At 60.0% G+C, this 20,245-nt stretch overlaps 2 protein-coding genes across 5 annotated transcripts; one reads left to right on the top strand and one right to left on the bottom strand.

Moving 5' to 3' along the window:
• Positions 1-46: 46 nt before the first annotated feature.
• PSD (pleckstrin and Sec7 domain containing) lies at positions 47-17,324 on the bottom strand. 3 transcript variants are annotated; one of them, XM_030807768.1, is made up of 18 exons: positions 16,971-17,324; positions 15,815-15,873; positions 13,505-14,241; positions 13,137-13,239; positions 11,990-12,356; positions 10,910-11,338; positions 9,515-9,709; positions 9,281-9,361; positions 8,841-8,953; positions 8,179-8,237; positions 7,979-8,068; positions 4,348-4,391; positions 2,463-2,653; positions 2,300-2,370; positions 2,015-2,172; positions 1,700-1,844; positions 1,270-1,413; positions 47-858 (listed from the first exon to the last, which is right to left on the bottom strand). In XM_030807768.1, exons 1-18 carry the CDS (start codon positions 17,306-17,308, stop codon positions 628-630), a joined length of 3,555 nt encoding a protein of 1,184 aa, XP_030663628.1. In that variant the 5' UTR covers positions 17,309-17,324; the 3' UTR covers positions 47-627. The 3 variants fall into 3 exon arrangements, with proteins under 3 accessions (XP_030663628.1, XP_003255445.1, XP_030663637.1); XM_003255397.3 differs by lacking the exon at positions 16,971-17,324 and adding an exon at positions 16,768-16,838; XM_030807777.1 differs by lacking the exon at positions 16,971-17,324 and adding an exon at positions 16,132-16,148.
• Positions 17,309-20,235, top strand: FBXL15 (F-box and leucine rich repeat protein 15). Of its 2 annotated transcripts, none has more exons than XM_030807796.1 (6): positions 17,309-17,399; positions 17,545-17,699; positions 18,152-18,282; positions 18,456-18,609; positions 18,885-19,390; positions 19,901-20,235. In XM_030807796.1, the coding sequence occupies exons 3-6, from the start codon at positions 18,230-18,232 to the stop codon at positions 20,088-20,090; spliced, it is 903 nt and encodes a 300-aa protein (XP_030663656.1). In that variant the 5' UTR covers positions 17,309-17,399; positions 17,545-17,699; positions 18,152-18,229; the 3' UTR covers positions 20,091-20,235. The 2 variants fall into 2 exon arrangements, with proteins under 2 accessions (XP_030663656.1, XP_030663650.1); XM_030807790.1 differs by having other exon boundaries at positions 17,545-18,057.
• Positions 20,236-20,245: the final 10 nt, after the last annotated feature.

Raw genomic sequence — 20,245 nt, 5'->3', positions numbered from 1 at the left:
GCCCACACGCCAGGCATGGTGAGAAGAGAAGGAGGAGGCCCAGCCAGCAAGTCCAGAGCAGTTTTAATGGGGGTGGAGGCTGTACAAAGGGCAAGGCCCACTGAAGCGGGGGAAAGCCAGGCTGTGCTGCCCCTGGCCCAGGTATGGGGCCTTGGCATGGACACCCTTCCTCCACCTCCAGCAAGAGAAAGAGTGAGCCCTTGGGGAGGAAGGAGGGGAAACCAGCTCAGCCCCAAATCCTGGTCTCTGTCCAAGCCAGGCCCCAGGACAGAGGGGGACTGATGGTGTCAGGGTGGGGGTGGTCTCAGCAGAAAGCAGAAACGGCATCAGGCCTCTCCCACACGAAAAAAAAGCATCAAAAGTTCAGGGGCGCTAGCCCCTCCCGCCCCCACCCACCCTGTACGAAAAAGTGCAAAACATTATCACAAAAAGGGGCTCTCGGAGGCGCCCCTAGCCTAGGCTCCTGAGGCCCAGGCCCCAGCCCTGCCCTGCCCCGGACACCGCGTCCGGCGCGGTCGGGCTCTAGGCCGGGAGGCCCTCGTGGGTGGCCCGAGGCCGGCCCGGGCTCAGGCAGGGCCATGTCATCCTTCAGGTGCCCAGCAGGCACCCCCCACCCCAAACCTCATCTCAGGGCTTCCGCCGCCCACTGCCTGCCCCTGGCCGAGGCTCTGAGCTGTGACGCTGAGCCCGGGGCTGGCTGGAGGGTTTGGGCTGCAGGGAGGGACTGGAGTGAGAAGGAGGGAGTCCATCCTCCGTGCTCCCAGCCTGGGCCAGTGCTGCCTCCACTGCATCCAGCTCCTCACTGCCTGCCTTCAGCTTGACCCGAAGCAGCGCTGCATAGGTGCTGTAGCGGGATTTCTGAGGCAGAGGGGCAGGGGCTGTGAGAGCCTGTTCTCTGCCTTCTGCCCACCCCACCATCTGGACCAGGGAGGGCCGCCAGCAGGGCAGGAGATGGCAGGTGCCCACCCAGGACTGTGAGATGGTCCCATGCAGGCTGGTGCCCTCTCTGGGCTCTCCTGGGACCATCATCTATAACCTAATGTGTCTTGAGCCTTTACTAGAGCTGGGGAAATGGCACGCTTGACACATGCCTCACCTCGAGACCCCAGTGGGTGTCAAATGTTATCCTTGTTGCACAGAGGAGGAAACTGAGGCTTAGATTAAGCAACCTGCCCAAGGACCTCCGGCCGGTTCCACTGTTAGAGTTCATGCCCTTCACCCTAGTATGGGCCTGTGTATGTGGACAGAGGGGCAGACAGGGAGGCTCACCTCAAACTCCAGGTAGGCCTCCTTCTGCCGCTGCTCTTCAGCCTCCTTGCCCCGGCCCTTCTTGCCCAGCTGGGCGGCCCGGTGCTCCCGCAGCTCACTTGCCATGGCCTTCAGCTTGGCCTCGTGGGTCCGCACCTGCTCCTCCTAGCGGCCAGGGGGAGGCATGGTCATGGTCACTCTGCCCTATACAGTGTCTCTGCAGATTTTTAAAAAGCTGCCCCTTCCTTTGGACAAACAAAGCACTATGTTTGGGTTCCCAGCTGGCAAGTGGGACCCAGTGGGGGCTGGATTTCAGCCCCTGCTCACCCCTGTGGCCAGCGTCCTGGTGCAGGGGACATCTCCATGATCATACGCAGCAGCTTTGAGTGCAGTGGGCCTGAGCCTAACCCCGTCCATCCCACTGGCACCAGGTGGACAGAACTTGGGCTACCTGGGAGAGGCGGGTGGCAGCGCTGGGCAGGAGAGGGCGGCTGAACTTCTTTTGAGAGCTAACAGCAGCTGGGAAGGGGGGCGCAGAGAACATAGCGGCTACTACATTGATGCGAGTGATCCAGGACTGCATCTGCTCCAGGCTCCTGGGAAGAAAGCACAGCCCCTTGGGACCTGGGCCCAGGGTTTCTGTCCCAGGATGCCAGTCCTGGATCAAGTGTGGCCTGAGAAGGAATGAAGAAATCCAGGGACAGGGAGGGGAGCAGGATGGGAGGTGGGGGAAGGGGTCCGGGATGGGCAGGAGGAGGGCACTCACGGGGCCTGGAAGAGGAAGACCCGCCAGTCAGCTGTGCGCAGGTAGAAGACGTGGGGCCTCTTGCTGTAGTCACTGGCACGAGTGGCCAGGGCATGGTGGATGCTGATGGCATTCTTGAGCTCCGTCTCTGAAAGGGCCTTCCCAGGCTTGTACTCCTCCTGCAGGGGTGCCCATCTTGTCCTGGCCCCAAATGCAGCCTGGCCCAACCCCTTCTATTCCCACCCATCACCCCACACCCACCAGCCAACTCAGTCCCAGCCTCAGCCCCCTGGCCTGACCCCGTACCTTCTGTAGGTAGAGGATCATGCCCTTGAGGATCCCGTGGAAGCTCTTCCAGCCCCGCTTGCCCCGAGGTGCTGCGGGGAGAGAAGACAGGTCAGGGGGCCCTGGAACAGGCCCACTCCCATCCATCCCCTAGATGCCCGCCCCCCGCAACTCGGCCACATACTCTTCCTGCAGTCAGGGTCTGCGTGCACCTTTCGCACCAGGGCCCCGTGCTTGTAGACAGCAGCCCCGGGCTCGGGAGTCAGGTCCAGGAAAGGGCTGGAGCCACTGCCACTGCCCCCGCTGATCCGCTTGATGACCTTGGGGTTGGGGTCGGCCAACTCAGACAGAGAGCGTCTCAGCTCCTCCTCGTCTCTGCAGGTGTGATCATCTCACAGGGGGCTGGCCATGGAGCCATGACCCCCCACTTCAGTTCTGGCCTCTGCCCTCCCTGGAAAAGCTCCCCCAGTGTTTGTGGCTTGGGGGGCTCAACCTGAGGGTCCTGCCATGTCTCCCGCCTCAGATCAGGCCTCCACAATGTGTAGCTGTGCCTCCTCAGAGCAGGGCACCTCCCTCAGAGCTCCCCAGCCTAGAGCCACCACTGTCCCTTCCTCCCAGCAAGTAGGGCCAGCATTATCCTCTCCATTGCTGCACACCTGCAGCCCTCACACCCTTCTCCACCAGGACAGCCCCGAGTCTGCCTCCGCTGGCTCAACCACATCCAGCCCTGGGCTTTGCTCACGGCTTGTGGCTAAATGGTAGCAGATGGAAGAAGTAGCTTCCTAGTGCCATCCCCACCCCAACCCCATACATCCTGGTCTACAGGCTCAGTCAGATACAAAATCGGATTCTATCTTGTCACTCACTCCCTTGCTCAAGAACCTGTGGTAGCTCCCTGTTACTTCCCATATGGAGCCTACACTGCATCTCCCCCAACAGTGCTTTTCTCCATCCCAGCCAGGCCTGCCCCCACTGGTCCCCCACCCCATACTCATTTCAGCCACCACACCTTTGCCTTCCAAATTCCAGCTTCCCCTTTCCTCTTCCCAAATGTTGCCCCAACTTCATGGCCCCAGTCTCAACCTTCCAAAAGCCTTCCCCGATTGCCCCCTGCACCCTAATCCTGAGCTGCGCCTCCCCTGAGATCTCCAATGACTGGGAGCTCCCAGCTAACTGGGCAGTGAGGGAGTCTCAGTGGATAACGGCAAATTTGAGTGATCGATGAACTGTGAAGATAAGGCCTCTACCCTCAGACTGGGGACCCCAAGGCCCAAACTGGATTTCTTCCCTCAGACTAGAAGACTAGACTCTTCCAAGACTTACTTATGGTCTCTATGTTTCTTTTTTTTTTTTTTTTTTCTTTTTTTTTTGAGACAGAGTCTCTCTCTGTCACCCAGGCTGGAGTGCAGTGGCACAATCTCGGCTCACTGCAAGCTCTGCCTCCCGGGTTCACAACATTCTCCTGCCTCAGCCTCCTGAGTAGCTGGGACTACAGGCACGTGCCACCACGCCCGGCTAATTTTTTGTGTTTTTAGTAGAGACAGTGTTTCATCGTGTTAGCCAGGATGGTCTTGATCTCCTGACCTCGTGATCCGCCCGCCTTGGCCTCCCAAAGTGCTGGGATTACAAGTGTGAGCCACCGCGCCCAGCCGAGTCTCTGTGTTTCTATTGGAGCCTTCCAAGAACAGACAGCATGGTTACTTGTTTTGTTCTGTGACATCTGGGCTCCCTAGGACCTGCAAGGGCCTCTTGTGCTGCTGGTCAAGGCCTTGCTTCCAGAGGCTTCTGCTTGCCCACTCAGGTTGCCAGGGGACCTCCCTTTGATGTTTCAGCACCTCTCCTCCCACCCCAGCCCACTTGTCATAACAACCCAGCTAGAGACAAGATACAGAACCCCAAATCCAGGCAGACATCTCCAAAGAAGGAAGTGAGGCAGCCTCACTGCCTCTCATGGCCTCTCACTCCCCTCCCCTACCCCCATCCAGGGCCCACCCCAGTTCTCTCAGCCTCCCCAGGCAGCCCCTTCCCCATGCCCCGTCCTAGCCCCACCACGCAGCCCCAGGACTCACATGGCCCACTGCAGCTTCTCATTCTTGATGGAGCTGTACAAGGCCTGGGGGGTGGGGGGAACAAATTAGGGGGTTGTGGGTCAGTACCCTAGTGTCAGAGCTTAGAGCCTTCCCCTCTAACTTGAGAGATGAGCCAGAACTAAGGGGAAAGGGCAGCAAGATATAATGACCAAAAATACAGGCTCCAGAATGGAGACCCAGACCCGGCTCCACCACCTGAGCTGCATGACTTCGGGCAAGTATCCATGGAGAGAAACAAACGTAGTAACATGTGGGCACAGGCAGTTAGCACAGGGCATCCCAGCACAAGGCTGACGCACAGTAAATGGTTGTTGCTATTATTATCTTTATTGTTGTTAAGGGGCTGTCCTGCTCAGATCCTGGGCTGGAGAAGCACAGCCCTGGAGGGAATGGGAAAAGCAGCCCAAGAAATTCCCCTGCCCCCAACCACGCGCTCTGGCCTGTTTCCACAGGATGAGCCCACACATAGCATATGGGGAAACTGCGACCCCAGGATAGGGGACTCGCTCTGTCAGCACTTTCCTTCACTAATAGAGAACACACTATCATGGCTCCCAACACCAAGACAAGCTGAGGCCTCCCCCTAACCCTGACAGCCCCACCAAGCCAAATGCCAGGGTGGTCCAGCGCCCTGCCCACGTGCACACTTTGTCACTGGAGAGTGAACACTCATCTAAAAAGCAGTGGTTTTAGCTTCCAATCCCTGCATAGCCCAAACTCTGTGCGACGTGAACCAGCCACTTCCCCTCTGTGCAGGTGGCCTGGGGACATTTGGGGGTCCTGGGGTGGTCAGAAAAGAGAATAGGCTCCAGGAGTGGCATGGGGTCCCCTCTTCTCCAGAGTGGCCTGGAACATGGGTCCACGCCAGCACCTCCAACTGTGGGGTACTTCCGTCAGCCCGCCCTTGAGTGGGTGTGTCCCCAGCATGTGCATGTTGGGCTAAGTGTGTGGCGTGTGATGCTGCCTGCATGTGAGCTGGGTGCAGTGGTGACGTAGGCACCTTCCCTGTGATGGGACACAGCCTCCCCTTCACTCCTCCCAACAGACCACAGTCTCTGACTGTCTCACTGCCCACAGCCATGCCCAGCCACAAGGCAAACCAGGCATCCCAACTGGGCGCACACTGTTCACACCCTATCTGGGGACGGGTGTACCCCACAGCCTCCAACCCCCGCTCCACCGCCCCCAGCACAACCAAGGCAAATCAACACATAGACCTTCCAGCACACACCCAGCCGAAACCCAGCATGGCTCAGACCCTTAACCCTCACTCCCCAACTCTCTGGCCAGAAAGCGGAAGTGGCCACCAAGATCCAACCTGCAATCCTTGCCTCCAGCCTTCCAGTTCATCCCCTGCCCTGTCTCAGGACCCCCTTCGGCCCACCACCACACCTCCTTCGAGGGCCCTGAACCCCATCGGTGGGCCGCAAGTCATATTCAATCTAGAAAAGCCTCTTCGGTTTTTGAGGCCCACATTGGTCCCAGGGTCTGTGCCCTCCCTGCCCCCCAGCCCGTGCCCGCCTCTGGCTGCCCATGACCTCTGTTCCTACCAGGCTCCGCCCTCGGTTGGCGCCGCCCTCGGTGCCTCCCTCAAGCCGCCCCCTCGGTCGCCCCCCAGCCTGGCGTGGGCCGCGGCCCCAACGCCCTCACCGCCTTTTTCTTCTTGCGGCTCTGCAGGCGGCTGACCACCAGGTCGGTGTAGAGCACGGGCTTGAGGCTGCGCGAGCGCTGCGGCCAGCCGTAGCACAGGGTCTCCGCGCCGCGGTGGGTGCGCCCGTAGCGCACGGAGCACAGCGAGCGCGAGCGCAGCCGCCCGGCGCTGCTGTGGATGCTGTTGACGCCGATCATGCTGGCCCGGCCGGCGCGCCGCGGCCCCCGGCCATGCCCCCGTCCGCCCTCGGCCCCCGGGCCGCCCGGACGGCCCGCGGACCGCTTCCCCGACAGCCAGCGCGAGCGGCGCGGCCCGGCCCGAGCCGGCCCGGCTCTCACGGACGCACGGAGTGCGCGGCGGCGGCGGCGCTGTCTGCTCTGCGGCTCGGCTAGAGCGGGAGGGGGGCGCCGACGGGAAAGGGAGGGCGAGGGCTGGGGGCGGGGACCGCATGAAATGGAGGCGCCCGATCGCGAAGGGGGCCCTCCCCGCGCGGCCACGGGGAGGAGCCTGGGGAGGCCAGCGTGGGTGGCAGCTCCAGGGAGGCTGGGAGCGCCGCTAGGCCTAGGGCTGTGACGCTGGGCGGACCCGGCAGGGTCGGAACTCCCTTCTGGCTGGTCTGAGTTGGGGTGGTGGGAGGGGAGAGGTTGGACCGCTTCCCTGCAGCCCTTTTCCACTGAGCCAAGAGGGGCCTCGAGGGAGGACGGAGGCAGGGAAGGAACAGCCCCGGCCTCATCCAGCTCACCCGCAGATACCCCCCCATATATAGATCTCAGGTCACGTAACACACCTCGATTCTGACGTACACCCCAACAAACCAGACGCACCAGTTCACGGTCACCCCAACTCGCAGACAGTACCCATTCAGATGGACACTTCAAAACTTACAATCTTTAGCTCACAAAGATACACCCCCTACTCAGAGGCATATGGCATACCTCAGACACGGCCAATTCGAAGATGTACACCCCACCACACATAAACATCCAGCCTACACCCCAACTCAAACACACACTCTGAATCGTAAGCCCTAAAGCACAAACACACCAAGCCATACAAACCCGTGATTCACGACGCCCGGGCACACAGATGCAACTCAACTCAAGCACACACCCCAGCTCACCATGGACGTTCCCTCTCAGATATACCCCAAACTCAGAAGCCCAGCACCCCAAGCTCACAGAAACGCCCTGGGACAATCCTGTGTTGTTACATGTATGTAGTGGCGCACAGACACCTTTGTCCTAGCCTGGGGGTTACTTCAAGTGAGTCCAGGCCTCTCTGGATAAACTACCACCAGATCAGGGAGAGGAGTGAACCCACTGGACTAGCCGCTCCCTTCCCCTACCGGCAACCAGCCCCTACGTATCTGAGCCCTCGGTTGCCAGCCATGGAGCTGGCGCCTGGGAACGGGGCCTGCTCACAGGGAGCCAGAAAGCAGTTTCTAGCTCCAGCGTTGCGCTAACTCGCTGCCAGACCTTGGAAAAGCTTAGTCCCTCTCAGGCCCCTCTCCCTCCGGGTCCCTGCAGCGCAGCAGCACCAGGAGGGTCTTTTTGGCTGTCCACGCGGCGGGGGAGCAGTGTGGAGTGTACCCCCATCCAATCCCGGCCCCGTGCAGGGACCCCCGCAACTCCCGCCTTCCACCCCAGCGCACACTGGAGGAAGGGAACTGAAGGCAAATGCAGGGGCCGGGGCCGCCTGCTTGCGTTTTCCAGAGCCGGGTCCCCTCCCCCGCCGTGCGCAGTCGCGACCGCACGCATGTGCGCATGTTCCGGGAGAGCCTGCGCGTGGGGCCTGGGGAGGGGGCGGTCCCCAGGCTGAGTCATGAGAGCCCAGGCTCCCGTGGCAGGAGCCGGGGGTCGGCAAGTCCCAGCTCTGCCCTCCCTCCGACTCCGGACTCCGTTGCCGACTGGGTCCTCCATCCTTCCCCTCCAGCGACTTCTACCCTGCCTCGCCCCCCACCTTGAGCAGCTCCCTAGGGAAGTCGCCGCCATCATTGAGGCCCTCCAGGTTCCCGATGAAGTCCCCGCAGGTCATGCGCTTCCCGATGTTCTAAGGGAGGGAATGGAGGCCTGTGAGTTTGGAGGACCGTTGGCCTCCCAGGTCCTGCATGTCTGGCCAGGGGTTTGTTTTCCGGCTCCTGCCCGCCCGCCTCCACTCACGTGGCCGTGGAGATCCGTGTTGAGCAGCATGAGCGCACAGGTCAGCGTGTGGGCGCCGTCTAGGGGAGAGCTGACTTTCAGCCTTGGCTGCCTCCCAGGGATCCTTCCCACAGCCATCTTCGCCAACCTCCCATTTCATCCTCACCCCCTTTGGCCGGCAACTTCCTACCTCCTGAACCCCGCTAGTGAACCCTCCCCACAAAGAGCTCCTCTTCCAGCAGATCCCTCAGCAAGGACCTATCCCTCTTCTCAGGACCCGTCCCTGGCTCCCTCAAGTACTGAGGGCTGCCCACTAGTTGCCCCAACGTTCCCTTGCCTCTAAGACTGGACCACGAGAAAGTGAACCGCAGCACAGTCCTATAGACCAGTGCAGCCAAACAGAATCCCCCCTCCAGCCAAGCACTGGCCTGCACAGGCATGCAAACTCCTGCCTCTTCACAACACACTCAACTCTAGCAATATGCCTGCCCACATGTATAGTTAGTTCCACATACATGCAGCCATGACAGCACTGTCTGCACACATGCAAGTTCACATGCCTACATGCATGTACATCCATTCCCTGCTGTACACACACTCATGCTCCTGTACACACACACAGGGCCCAGCCCATTTTGCCTCTGTGGCCAGCTAAGGACACCCCTGCTCTCGGAACTCCTCACCCTCTGAGGACAGGGCTTCAGGATTGCACTGGAAGTATCGCTGGGAGAAGTGGGCCAGCACTCGCTCTCGTTCCTGGGTCTCACCCATTAAGGCCAGCTCCTTCAGAAACACCCTGGGGAAGGGGCAAGAGAGGGTTGCCTAGCAACCAGGAGTTTCCACCCTCTGTCTCTGGGGTGACAGGTGGCTTTGAGAGTACAGCAGCTGGGGTGGGAAGGGGAGGAGAGAAAGGGGATGAGGGTATGCACCCTGACCCTTCACCCATCACCCCTAACCAAGGTCCCTTTACCAGGCAGCTCTGGCCCTTGGCCATGCCCAGCCATCTTGGGAAGGGTGATGTCAGGACGGCTTGTGGGGGACAGAGGGGCTCAGAGGAGGCATCCTGGGGCCCTAACACGACTCCTGGAGAGTGGGAGCTGTCCTCCAAGGGGTCAACACCCACCTGAGAGCTTGGTCCAGAGTCATGCCCGTGAAGACAAAGAACTTGAGGTACTCCCCAGCCACCAGTTTGCTGAAGTCATTGCTGTGGACAGGGCAGAGAGACAGGTAGGGTCTCAAGGGGAAGTGCAGGGGGTCAGGTGAGGATTACCCAATGACCAGGGGACATTAGATGGAGAGCTGCCTTCAGGATGCATTCCCTCTGCCCCCATCCTCAGTCCCAGCCTGGTGGCTTTACTTCTTGCCCAGGTGCCGGGCCACATCGGCCTTCCTGAAGCCGTCTAGTCGGTACAGCCTCTTGGCCAAGCGCTGCGCAGCCTCCAGGTCTGCTTTCTGCCCATTGGACAAGGTGTCTGTGCTTCCCAGGGCCAGCCGCTCTGTGCTGTCCAGCTCTGAGTCTGAGTCGGACACCAGCTGGCTCAGGGGTGGTTCGCTGCCGGGGTAGAACACCAGCTCAGGCTGGGGCAGGGTCCTTAGGAGCCATCCAGACCCTCCTTCTGCCTCCAGGCCCAGAAGATGGAGAAGGGGAGGGAGTGGAGGGACATGGGGAAAGCATTCTTCTTTTTTCCAGGGAAGAAGATTAGATTCTCTCCATCAGCCTACTCCATCATTACCACCTCTCTGTGGAAGTCCTGCCTCAAATATAACCCACATCCATCTTGCTGCCGTGGGAGTTCCGGCTGCTTCCTCAAGCTCCCATGGGCTCCCAGGGGCTACATTTGCTATTAGACGTAGATTATCTGTTCCCACCCTGGCCCTACACAGAACATAATCCTTTGTCTCTTAGACTATGGACAAAAGTGGAATAGATGGGCTACCATGGAGGAACTGTGGAGGGCCAGGGAAAAATTTGAGGGCAGCAGGGATACTGGTCCGAAGGCTTTCCCCCTCCTGCCTTTTAGGTCGAGGAGCCTCTCCTTAGTGCTCCCCCTCTACCCACATAGAAGCAGGCTCTGGAGTTAGGGGGTTAAAGGTCGGGGTGCATACCCTCATTCCCTTTCTCTCCTCCCCTTCCCACCCCAGCTGCTCTACTCGCAAAGCCACCTGTCACCCCAGAGACAGAGGCCGGAAACTCCGGGTTGCTAGGCAACCCGGTCTCCCTGGCCACCCCCTCCTGTTGCCATGGCTTCCATGACTGAGAGGGTAGCTGGCAGAGGGTAGAGCAGAAAGGTTAGCCTGTGAAAGGACTTCCTGGAGCTGGACGAGAGATGCCTGATTAGGCAGGGGTGACATGGGAGGGAGGCAGTGGGAGAGGCTGGTGGCTGCATCTTTGGTGAAGCCTGCAGGCTGGGTGAGGGTAAGGTCACAAGAATTCTGAGCAGGCTAAAGACTGCCAAGGGAAGAAAGGGCCCTCCAGGAGAGCAAGAAGGGTATTCTCCCGGGATCCTTCAATGCTGAATCATGCTTTCTCAAGCCACTGGACTTCAGACCAAGAGGGGTGCTGTGAGGGACTCCCCCTCACAGCTAATGGCAGTAGTCCTCCAAATAGGAAAACAGGATCTGCATCCCTTAACCACCCCTACTCAGGGGTCAGGAATATAAACCAATCCTCACACTCAGGATCTGTCCCTTACAGCAGCTGTTTCTGGAGCCCTGGGGGCCTCAAGTCTGAGGGACAAAAGGAATTACTTACCTGCCAAGGGGTGCTGCCCCCAGCCCAAGGCTGTCCTCTGAGTGGCAGGGACTAGGGGGCTCCCTCCCTGGGGCCAGCTTGGCTCTGGCCTCTGCCTCCTCCTCCTCCCCTCTCTGTGTCCAAGGGCCATCAGCAGCAGAGCTGGTACCAGAATCCGGTTCAAGAGGGGCAAGTGGGGCGGGAGCTGGTGGGTCGGGCCGGGGGGCAGGGGGTTGGGGAGGCAGCTCAAAGGTGAAGAAGGGGCTCTGGGTTGGGCCAGGTGAGGCCAAGGCCTCCAGCGAGGCGAGGCTGGTATAGGAGGTGCCTTTGGCCCGGTGTGACTCCAGGATGGCTTCGAACACACAACTGAAAGAATCAGGCCCGTCAGCCGAGGGGCTGGTCCCAGGTAGAAAGGGCACAGGTGACTTGAGAGGCATCCGGCTCCCTGGCCTGCAGGGGCAGGGAGAATCTCTGATTAGGGGCCCAGATCACAGGGCTTGGGCAGGATTTCACTGAACTCTCACACTGACTCTGCTAAGGGGATTATCATCCCCTTTTCACTGGCTCCAGCCCACTAACAAAAAACAGCCTCCAGGGTAGGGGCCAAGCTATTCAATGCCCCCTGGGGCACACCAGCCCTACCAGTCTCCAGCACCCAGTCCCCTCCCTCCCTGCTAATCTCCCTTTCTCCTCCTTTTCCCTGATCCGCTTCCCTCCTGCCATCCCATTTCTATTTCTAGCAACATCTTAGGAGAAGATGAGGCTCCAAGCGACACTGGGGTGTGAGACGGAAAGGAATGTCCCCACATTCCCTACTCTCCCACCAGGATCCAGGATCCAGACTCATGCTCCTGTGTTCCTGGGCCTGACTGTGGCTTCTGGCCTCTCACCCTGCCCCCTGTTCTGCTAAAACCCCTGGCCTCTTTGCTCCCCACATCCCCAGTGTTCTGCCAAGCCTCAGGCCTCTGTCTAGAATCTCCTGCTATACACACTGCCCCACCAGCCCCACACCCATCTCTATCCCAGGCCCTTTGAGCCCGGCTCTGCCTGTGGGCCAGTGTGAAGGAGCAAGCCGCTTCCCTCTCCCACTCCCCCACTCACCGGGCCCCTTCAGAGGCCTCAAACACCTCGTCGTCCACATCTTCTTCGCCACCTGCCTCATCCTCATCCTCATCCTCATTGCCACTGCCGAGGCTGGGATGAGGGCCAGGGCGTGGGCCGGGCCGTGGGGCAGGTGGGTGGGCAGTGCCTGGTGGGCCCTCAGAGCTGGGCTGACTTTCGATGGCCGAGTCGACCTCCTCCCGCTCAGCCAGCACCTCATCGATGTCAGTCTCGCGGTAGCACCTCAGGGGCACCGTGTCCAGGTCTGTCTCGGAGTACTTGGCCGCTCGCCCCACAGCCACCCCAGAGCCCTGCCTTGAGCCCACCCCAGGTGGAGATGGGGGGGCCTGCTCTGGGGGCTTAGCACCTGTAGTGTGCATAGGCATCCCGGTCAGGAGGTTATCCACGTCAGCTCCCTGTCCTAATTCTGCTCTAGGAGCTCTGCCCACTGCCTCATATTGGCAGGAAGTTCTTTCACTGTCTAGCCACCATTCCTCCTGCTACAAACTTAGCTTGTTCCTGGTGCCAGTGGAGCTCATTTTAAATCAAGTTCTTGTCAAATGGCTTTGAGGAGCTGGGGGAAGACCAGCCTTTTTCTTTCTTTCTTATTTATTTATTTATTTATTTATTTATTTTTTGAGACAGGCCCTCACTGTGTCACCGAGGCTGAAGTGCAGTGGTGCAATGACTGCCTGGACTCAAGGGATCCTCCCACCCAATTTCCCCAGTAGCTGGGACTATAGGTGCACACCACTACATCCAGCTAATTAAATTTTTTGTAGAGACTTGCTATGTTGTCCAGGCTGGTCTTGGACTCCTGGCTTTGAGCAGTCCTCCTGCCTTGGCCTCCCAAAATACTGGGGCCACTGAGCCCTGCTGAACCTCTTTTCTACTCCATGGAATGCCCCGCAATATCCTGCTGTCCCCTCCCTCCATTACTCAGCTTCCTCCAGGTGCCCCGCCCAGTCCCTATCCTCCAGCCTCCCATCATAGCGCAGATGGAAAGATTGAGGCCTGGGGAGACATTGGCTGACTCAAGAGCCAATTCCAAGGATTGGGGGAATTTTGAAGGAGGGCTCCCTACTGAGCCTCAGCTGCTGTGGGGAAGGCCCTGCCCTGCTCTCCCTGCCTCAGTCCCAGGCCTTACCTGAGCTGGGGGGGTCCAAGGAGCCATAGAAGAATTCCCATTTGGCTCGAGCGATTCTCTGGGCATGAGAGGAGACTTCCCGGGGGGAGGACCAGGTATCCCCCTGAGCCAACGAGGGAGACACGGGCACCCAGAGATAAAGCCAGACATACAAGGACACAAGAATATGGGACAGAAACAGAAATTAAAACATGCATGGACAGAGATGGAGGTGCAGAGACACGGAGACAAACACAGAGGGCAAGAGAGAGGCAGATTTAGAACAGATTAAAGGATTCAGAGTGAACAGCAGACAAGCCAATGTCTGACAGGAGGCTGAGCCTTGCCCCTTCACTGGGGGCCCAGGGAGCCCAAGGGAAGTTGCATACCTGGTTCAGGAATCCAGTGTCAGCAGGTCCTCCAAAGAGTGTGGCCAGGTGCTCAGGGGGGCCCCCCAGCCCATTAGGGAGAGAGGAGTAAAGGCCATCTGCTCCAACCTGGGGTGGGGCTGGCGGCCCATGTACAAGGTTCCGGCTGCCAGGTAGGGCCGAGCCTCCTCTGGCGGGGAGTGGGTCTGATGTGGATGCTTCCAGCCGTAACTTCCGGTTGGAGCCAGGCCCAAGGGCTGGGGTGGGCCTGGGAGGAGAAACCCCACCCAGATCCCAGCTCCGACTCAAGCCCCCTGGAGCAGGTAGGCCATTCAGTGGCCTCACACTGGCCTTCTCCACAAAGCGGAAGATGACCACGGAGCTCTGGGCCCCAGGTGGGGGCTGCCCAGTGGGTGAAGAGGGTGCCCAGGGTGAGGGAGCAACTCGGGGTGAGGGGGGACCACGCAGAGGTGTACAGGGTGCTGTCACACGTCCCAGTTCCCGGCCTCGAGGACCTGGACCTGCCACTCGCCGTAGCAAGGAGCCTGTGCTGCCATACATGCTGGCTGGGGGGCTCTGGGGCACCGGGCCTTCGGGGAGCCAGCGGCGTGGGCATCGTGGTGGGGAGATGGCACAGTCGCCTTCCGAGCAGAAGCGCATGGCACCCTGGGCCATGCTGGGGCCGGGGGTCAGGCTGGGGGGGCAGGGATGGCGAGGCCAGGTGGGGAGTAAGGGGGCTGCATGCTCTTCAGACAGGCCTGTAAGAGAGGAAGGGGAGCATGGGGTGAACTGCCAAGGAGTTAGATGGATAGGACAGCAGAGATAGGGAAGGGAAAGTTGGCTAGGGCCTCTGAGTATCAGGGACCTAGCTCACCCTGGTAATATGGGATCATTGATCCCACGCCTGGGGGCTACTTCCATAGAGGCCTGAAGAGAAAAGAGTTATACACCCAGTGGGCCCCTGGCTCCTTTCCTTCTGCCTGGGACCCTGAGCATTACCCTGGCAGGAGAGAGGAAGCAACTTCAGAAGTTGAGTGAGCCCGGAGTTCTTATGGCACTTTGGAGCTACTTCTAGAATAGGGGAAGTTGGTACCCCACCCTCGGGAAAAGGGGTATCAGCCAGCTGTCACCATCATACAGCCCTGTGACCCCTATAGTCTCTCTTAGGAGGCCCCTCACTCAGGGAAGGGAAACTCAGGCCTCCTGGAAGGAGAGGGAAGAAGAACAGGGGTTATATAGGGTTGTTGAAGGGCTGAGAGGCACAGCATGGAAGTGGGGAAAAAAGCCTGGGCAGAGGCTCCCACCCCCAATATATACATACTGAATGGGAAAGGGACATTCTTCTTCTTCTTTTTTTTTTTTTTTTTTTGAGACGGAGTTTCGCCCCTGCTACCCAGGCTGGAGTGGAATGGCGCTATCTCGGCTCACTGCAACCTCCGCCTCCCAAGTTCAAGTGATTTTCCTGCCTCAGACTCCTGAATAACTCGGATTACAGGCACCCAGCACTACACCTGGCTAATTTTTGTATTTTTAGTAGAGACGGAGTTTCACCATGTTGTCCAGGCTAGTTTCGAACTCCTGACCTCAGGGGATCCACCTGCCTTGGCCTACCAAAGTGCTGGGATTACGGGCATGAGCCACCGCACCCGGCCAGGGACATTCTTTTCTTCATACAGGTACAGACAGGCACACACATACACACACACACACACGCACACACACACATACATAAGGACAAATATGTCAGTACACAGTTAAACACATTCATAGGCAACACCCTCTGGCACACACAGACACAGACACACACACACACACACACTGCTCAAAGACACACCCTCATGCACTCTCACAGTCATAACAAATATGTGTGTAATGAAAAGGCACATGCTTGTTTTACACACACACCATCATCAAACAGGAACACACAAAGAGGTACCCAAATATATACATAGGCTGTCATTCTCCAGTGCACACAGAGGTCCAGGTGTATCAGACACTCACAGAGACCTACTGCTCACAGTCACATACACATACAGATGTACACACACAGATGTACACACTCAAGTAGGGACACACACCGTCCCCTCCCCCCCACCTACTGGGGTCTCTTGAGGGGAATCTGCACCATATTCCTCTCCTCTCCCTCTCTCCCCAGGGGCAAGACAGATCCCGTCCGGGAGAGACCATAACCAGGTAAAGGGGCCTCTGGTGGCAATGCAGGGGAGGGGCAGAGGTCAGGAGTAGCAACCCTGCCAGGCAGGTTCCGGAAGCTCAACGGGGTCCCAGCGCATACCCGGTGCAGCCCCAACTCAATGCCACCTCAGTACTCACCGCTGCTCGCCCAGAGCTGGGACCGAGAAGAGACAGAGGAGAGGCTGGGCCCAGCTGAACTGTGAAGGCAGCGCGGCTCCCGTTTGCTCCAGGCCCGCCCGCCTCTCAGTCCCTCCCCCTACCCCCTACGCGCCGCTCAGGCAACGCTAATCCCCCCACCCCCCGCCCTCTCCCAGGGCCCGGAGCCCCGGAGGCTGCCAGCCCCCCTTGTCGCTAGGTCCCCGCTGGGCTCTCCCGCCAACCTAAGACCCGCCCCAGACAAGGAGGAGGGCGCATGGAACCCCTGGTTCTATTCCCCAGACCCTCACGTGCCCCACCCCACTTGTGTCCACGTCTCTCTCGCCCACCGCCCCTTGAGCCACACGTAAGGCCCGGCTGCACACGCGTGTCCCGCTCCAGACCCCACGCGTGTCCCTAGGAGGCTGCCACATGACCTGTTACATGCCACACGCGCTCCCGCCCCCACGAGCACGCGGCCGCGCCAAGCACACGGTATGGGTGTAGACTGGACCCGCCCCCTAAATCCAGGAGACCATCAACTATGGAAAGGAGATCTAGGAAACACCGTCTTGAACCCGCCAGGGGTTTTGAGTCTCAGACCCAGGAGACCCAACCCTGACCACCCTCCCAGGATGCAGCAGGGGATGTTAAATCAGACTTCAGGAAGAACTTCCTTGCTGCCTGAGTTAGGTGTCGTCACGCCTGCCCAGGAGTAAGAGGTTAGACGGGATGAACTAGGGACTGGAAGACGTGGGCGACAAGCAACCCTTGTGCCCTTGGCCAGGGTAGAAGGGGGCCCTGCTATTTTAAGAAAGAGCCGCGGGAGTTACTATAGCAACTACTCTCTTTGGGAGGGCCAGGGCGGGCAGATGGTGACCTCGGAAGGAAGAAGGGGTCTGTTCGGGCAGTCTGGGGGCGCGAGGACGTGCGAGGCGGGGGCGCGCGGGGCTCACCGCGGCGAGGGGCGGCGCGGACTCCGCGTGGTGCTGAAGGGGACAGCGCCAGATTTGTCGCACTGCGCAGGCGCAGAGGCAGGAACAAAGAGGGGAGGGGGACGAGGCGCGCGGCCGGAGGTGGTGCGCGCTCACGTGGCTCTATCTTTGCAGGGGTCTGTCCTCCCAAGAAGGCTGAGGAAGAAGAGGTAGCAAGCCCTCACCTAACTTGACCCCTTTCTTGTCTTTCCCCGCTTCTAGCTTCTCCCTTCTCGCTGCCTTGCGGGGTGGGGAAACGTGGAAGGAATTCTGGGAAAACCAGATGTCTGGGTTCTCTATTCCCGTCTGGTTCGATTCCGGACAAGGGGCTTCCTCTCCAGGGCCTCGGTTTCCCCATCTTTAAAATGGAGTGATAGCATAGACCTGCCCACCTTTCAGAGGTGCCCGAAGCCTTGACGAGATAACAGATGAGAAGTGGTTTTCGTTGTGATAAGCCAGCTGAAGCGGTTGCACCGAAGAAGCGCCAGACCGTCAGCGGTGCAGTGGCCCTCGCGTCCTTCATATCCCCCCACACCCATCCCGTGGATGATGGGGGAAGGCACTACTCCTGGGGTTCCCCGAAGCGGATCCTGGGACTGGGACCTGGGGACGCGGTGAGAGGCAGTCCTGAAGCTGAGTCCAGAGGTCTGGGGCGTCACTGTCCCAGGGCGGACCCAGACCCAGACCCTACAACTAAACCCAAGGCCAGCCGAGAAGCACTACCCCTGGCGGGTTGAGCTGAGTTCTCATTCTTCTTAGGACTCTGGACCTTTGGAGGAAATGAAAGGGACCCAGTTGGAAATATAGTCTTTCTTCGCGCCCCCTACATCTCTCTCCCCCGGCGGAAACGCGGCCCAAACTGTTACGAAGTGGAAGAGGCTGGATAGCTCTTCACAATTAATCAGGAATGGGAGGTTTGAGCAGTTTTACTTGATGAGGGGAAAATTATAGCCTCGCCCATTCATTCATTATTTCAACAATTACTTATTGAACACCTGCTACGTGGCAGACAGTAAGAGCCTGGATAGTTTCTCCCCGTTTTTCAAAGTCGCTAAAGGCGACCAGAGGGCAGAGGCGAGGCCGGTAACCTAGGAGTCCTGGCTCCGCCCCCTCCGCGTTTGGCCTTGCCTGCTCCTCCCACCACCACTTCGCTCAGAGGCGGCTACTGGCTCAAGAGGACGACGGAAGCCAGTCCCTGATGCCCACCGCATTCTCCAGCTTCAGGCCTCAAGCCCTGTAGCCGAGAAGGCGAGGCCTAATGTTACACCACCGGTCTGTTCCGCCTCCGTTTCGGGGTCCACCCGAAAAGCTTTCAGATCGGATCCTCGGTGAGACGGCACTCGATTGAATAGGTCTGTCTCTACAGGCCAAGAAGGCGGGTTTGGCGCGGCCACTCCAAGGCCAAAGCGAGAAAATCTTACTGCGCACGCGCAATAGGCAGCCGATGGAGCCACCGATGGAGCCGTCCGGAGGGGAGCAAGAGCCCGGAGCCGTCAGGTACCGAGCACCGGAGGGGCCGAGAGAGGGAAGGGGAACCTGAGGGAGGGGAGCCGAGCCGGGGCTGGGTCTGGGGGCCGCTCTTGGGAGCTGGGGCGCGGGAACATAACGGAGGCGGACTCGCAGGTAATAGTGGCCCCGGGACGCCAGTGCCAACGCCCCTTTACTCGCAGGCTCCTGGACCTGCCTTGGGAAGACGTGCTGCTCCCACACGTCCTGAACCGGGTCCCGCTGCGCCAGCTGCTCCGGCTGCAGCGCGTTAGCCGGGCCTTCCGGGCGCTGGTGCAGCTTCACCTGGCCGGGCTGCGTCGCTTCGATGCCGCGCAGGTGAGCCGGGGGCTGAGGCCCCGCCCCTGCCTGGGTACCGCCCCGCCTCTAGCCCAGCCCCCAGCCCCGCAGTATGCCCTTCCGGACCCCGTTGGGCCGCCGGGGCTGCCTGGGAAGGGATCCACGCACCAAAGGGCAAGTACTGGGTAGCGACTCAGAGGGAAAGTGGGGTCTCTCCTGGGAAAGCAGGAGGCTGCCAGAAAAGAACTCAGGGGCGCATAGGCGGCTGAGGAGTGCGGGACGGGCTGAGAGTTGGGGTGCCTCCCCGCCCGCAGGTGGGTCCGCAGATCCCGCGGGCCGCATTGGCCCGGCTGCTGCGGGATGCCGAGGGGCTGCAGGAGCTGGCGCTGGCGCCGTGTCACGAATGGCTGTCAGACGAGGACCTGGTGCCGGTGCTGGCGCGGAATCCGCAGCTGCGGAGTGTGGCGCTGGGCGGCTGCGGGCAACTGAGTCGCCGGGCGCTTGGGGCGCTGGCCGAGGGCTGCCCACGCCTGCAGCGCCTGTCGCTCGCGCACTGTGACTGGGTGGACGGGCTGGCGCTGCGCGGCCTCGCTGACCGCTGCCCGGCACTGGAGGAGCTCGATCTCACCGCCTGCCGCCAGCTCAAGGACGAGGCCATCGTGTACCTGGCGCAGAGGCGCGGCGCTGGTCTCCGCAGCCTCTCTCTGGCCGTCAACGCCAACGTGGGGGACGCCGCGGTTCAAGAGTTGGCTCGGAACTGCCCAGAACTCCAGCACCTTGACCTCACCGGCTGCCTCCGCGTCGGAAGCGACGGTGTCAGGTGCCTGGGCCTGATAGGGCGGGAGGAGGGCAGTCACTTAGCCTCTGCTGGTATGGGGCGGGCTGTAGTTGTTAAAAGGCCCGGACTGAGGGTTCTGAATCTTCCTGCAAACCACAGCACCCCTATTCTGAACAGAAAGGGCCTCTAGGATTGCCTAGGCCAGAGAGCCCATAGTTTAAAAACTTTTTTCAACCAATATTTACACATTGGGAGATTTCACATAGAAAGTCGACTTCTGGCTTTTCTTCAACAAGGGGGAGATCTTGCAATCCTAGGCGGAGCTGAGGGCCAGGCTCCCCCTTAAATGAGACAGGAAGTCTCCAGCTCACTGGAAGCCAATCCAGGCTCCTCCCTTGTGTAGGGACGGAGAAAGTATCCCCTGCCCCGAGCTGGAGGGAGACCAGGATTTTGCCGGAGCCAGTCCGAGGCTGAGTGAGCCCGGGCCCCCACCTTACCCCACCAAGGGTGTGGTGGCCTCATGTCCCTAGCCTCACCCTGCTCCTCCCGCAGGACATTGGCCGAGTACTGCCCCGCGCTGCGCTCGCTGCGGGTGCGGCACTGCCACCATGTGGCGGAGTCCAGCCTGAGCCGCTTGCGGAAGCGCGGCGTGGACATCGACGTGGAGCCGCCGCTGCACCAGGCCCTGGTGCTGCTGCAGGATATGGCGGGCTTCGCACCTTTTGTCAACCTGCAGGTCTGACCCGCCTGCCAATCGGAGCACAGCTGGACTGTGTGGCTGGGGCCTGACACTGAGCTGTAGGGAAACTGAACTGTGGGGACCTCTGGTGAGAGGCCAGTGCCCTGCCCCACCCTGGAGCTTCGAATAAAGAGCTTTTTACCCCCTCTTGCCTGGTG

This window comes from Nomascus leucogenys, chromosome 3 (genome assembly GCF_006542625.1).
Source record: "Nomascus leucogenys isolate Asia chromosome 3, Asia_NLE_v1, whole genome shotgun sequence".
Classification (NCBI taxonomy): Eukaryota; Metazoa; Chordata; class Mammalia; order Primates; family Hylobatidae; genus Nomascus; species Nomascus leucogenys.
Note: the sequence above shows the minus strand (reverse complement) of the source record. Positions and strands in the feature narration are given on the sequence as shown.

What these genes read in the sequence shown, in the direction of transcription:
- PSD (XM_030807768.1), bottom strand. Translation starts at nt 17,308, where the DNA reads ATGAAGGACGCGAGGGCCACTGCACCGCTGACGGTCTGGCGCTTCTTC. An exon ending in CCAGCTCTGGGCGAGCAGCG is followed by an intron (nt 14,242 to 15,814) that starts GTGAGTACTGAG and finishes CCTCTCTTACAG; the next exon opens with GCCTGTCTGAAGAGCATGCA. An exon ending in GAGAAGCTGCAGTGGGCCAT is followed by an intron (nt 2,654 to 4,347) that starts GTGAGTCCTGGG and finishes TCACACCTGCAG; the next exon opens with AGACGAGGAGGAGCTGAGAC.
- FBXL15 (XM_030807796.1), top strand. Translation starts at nt 18,230, where the DNA reads ATGGAGCCACCGATGGAGCCGTCCGGAGGGGAGCAAGAGCCCGGAGCC. An exon ending in GTCGCTTCGATGCCGCGCAG is followed by an intron (nt 18,610 to 18,884) that starts GTGAGCCGGGGG and finishes CCCCGCCCGCAG; the next exon opens with GTGGGTCCGCAGATCCCGCG. An exon ending in GTCGGAAGCGACGGTGTCAG is followed by an intron (nt 19,391 to 19,900) that starts GTGCCTGGGCCT and finishes CTCCTCCCGCAG; the next exon opens with GACATTGGCCGAGTACTGCC.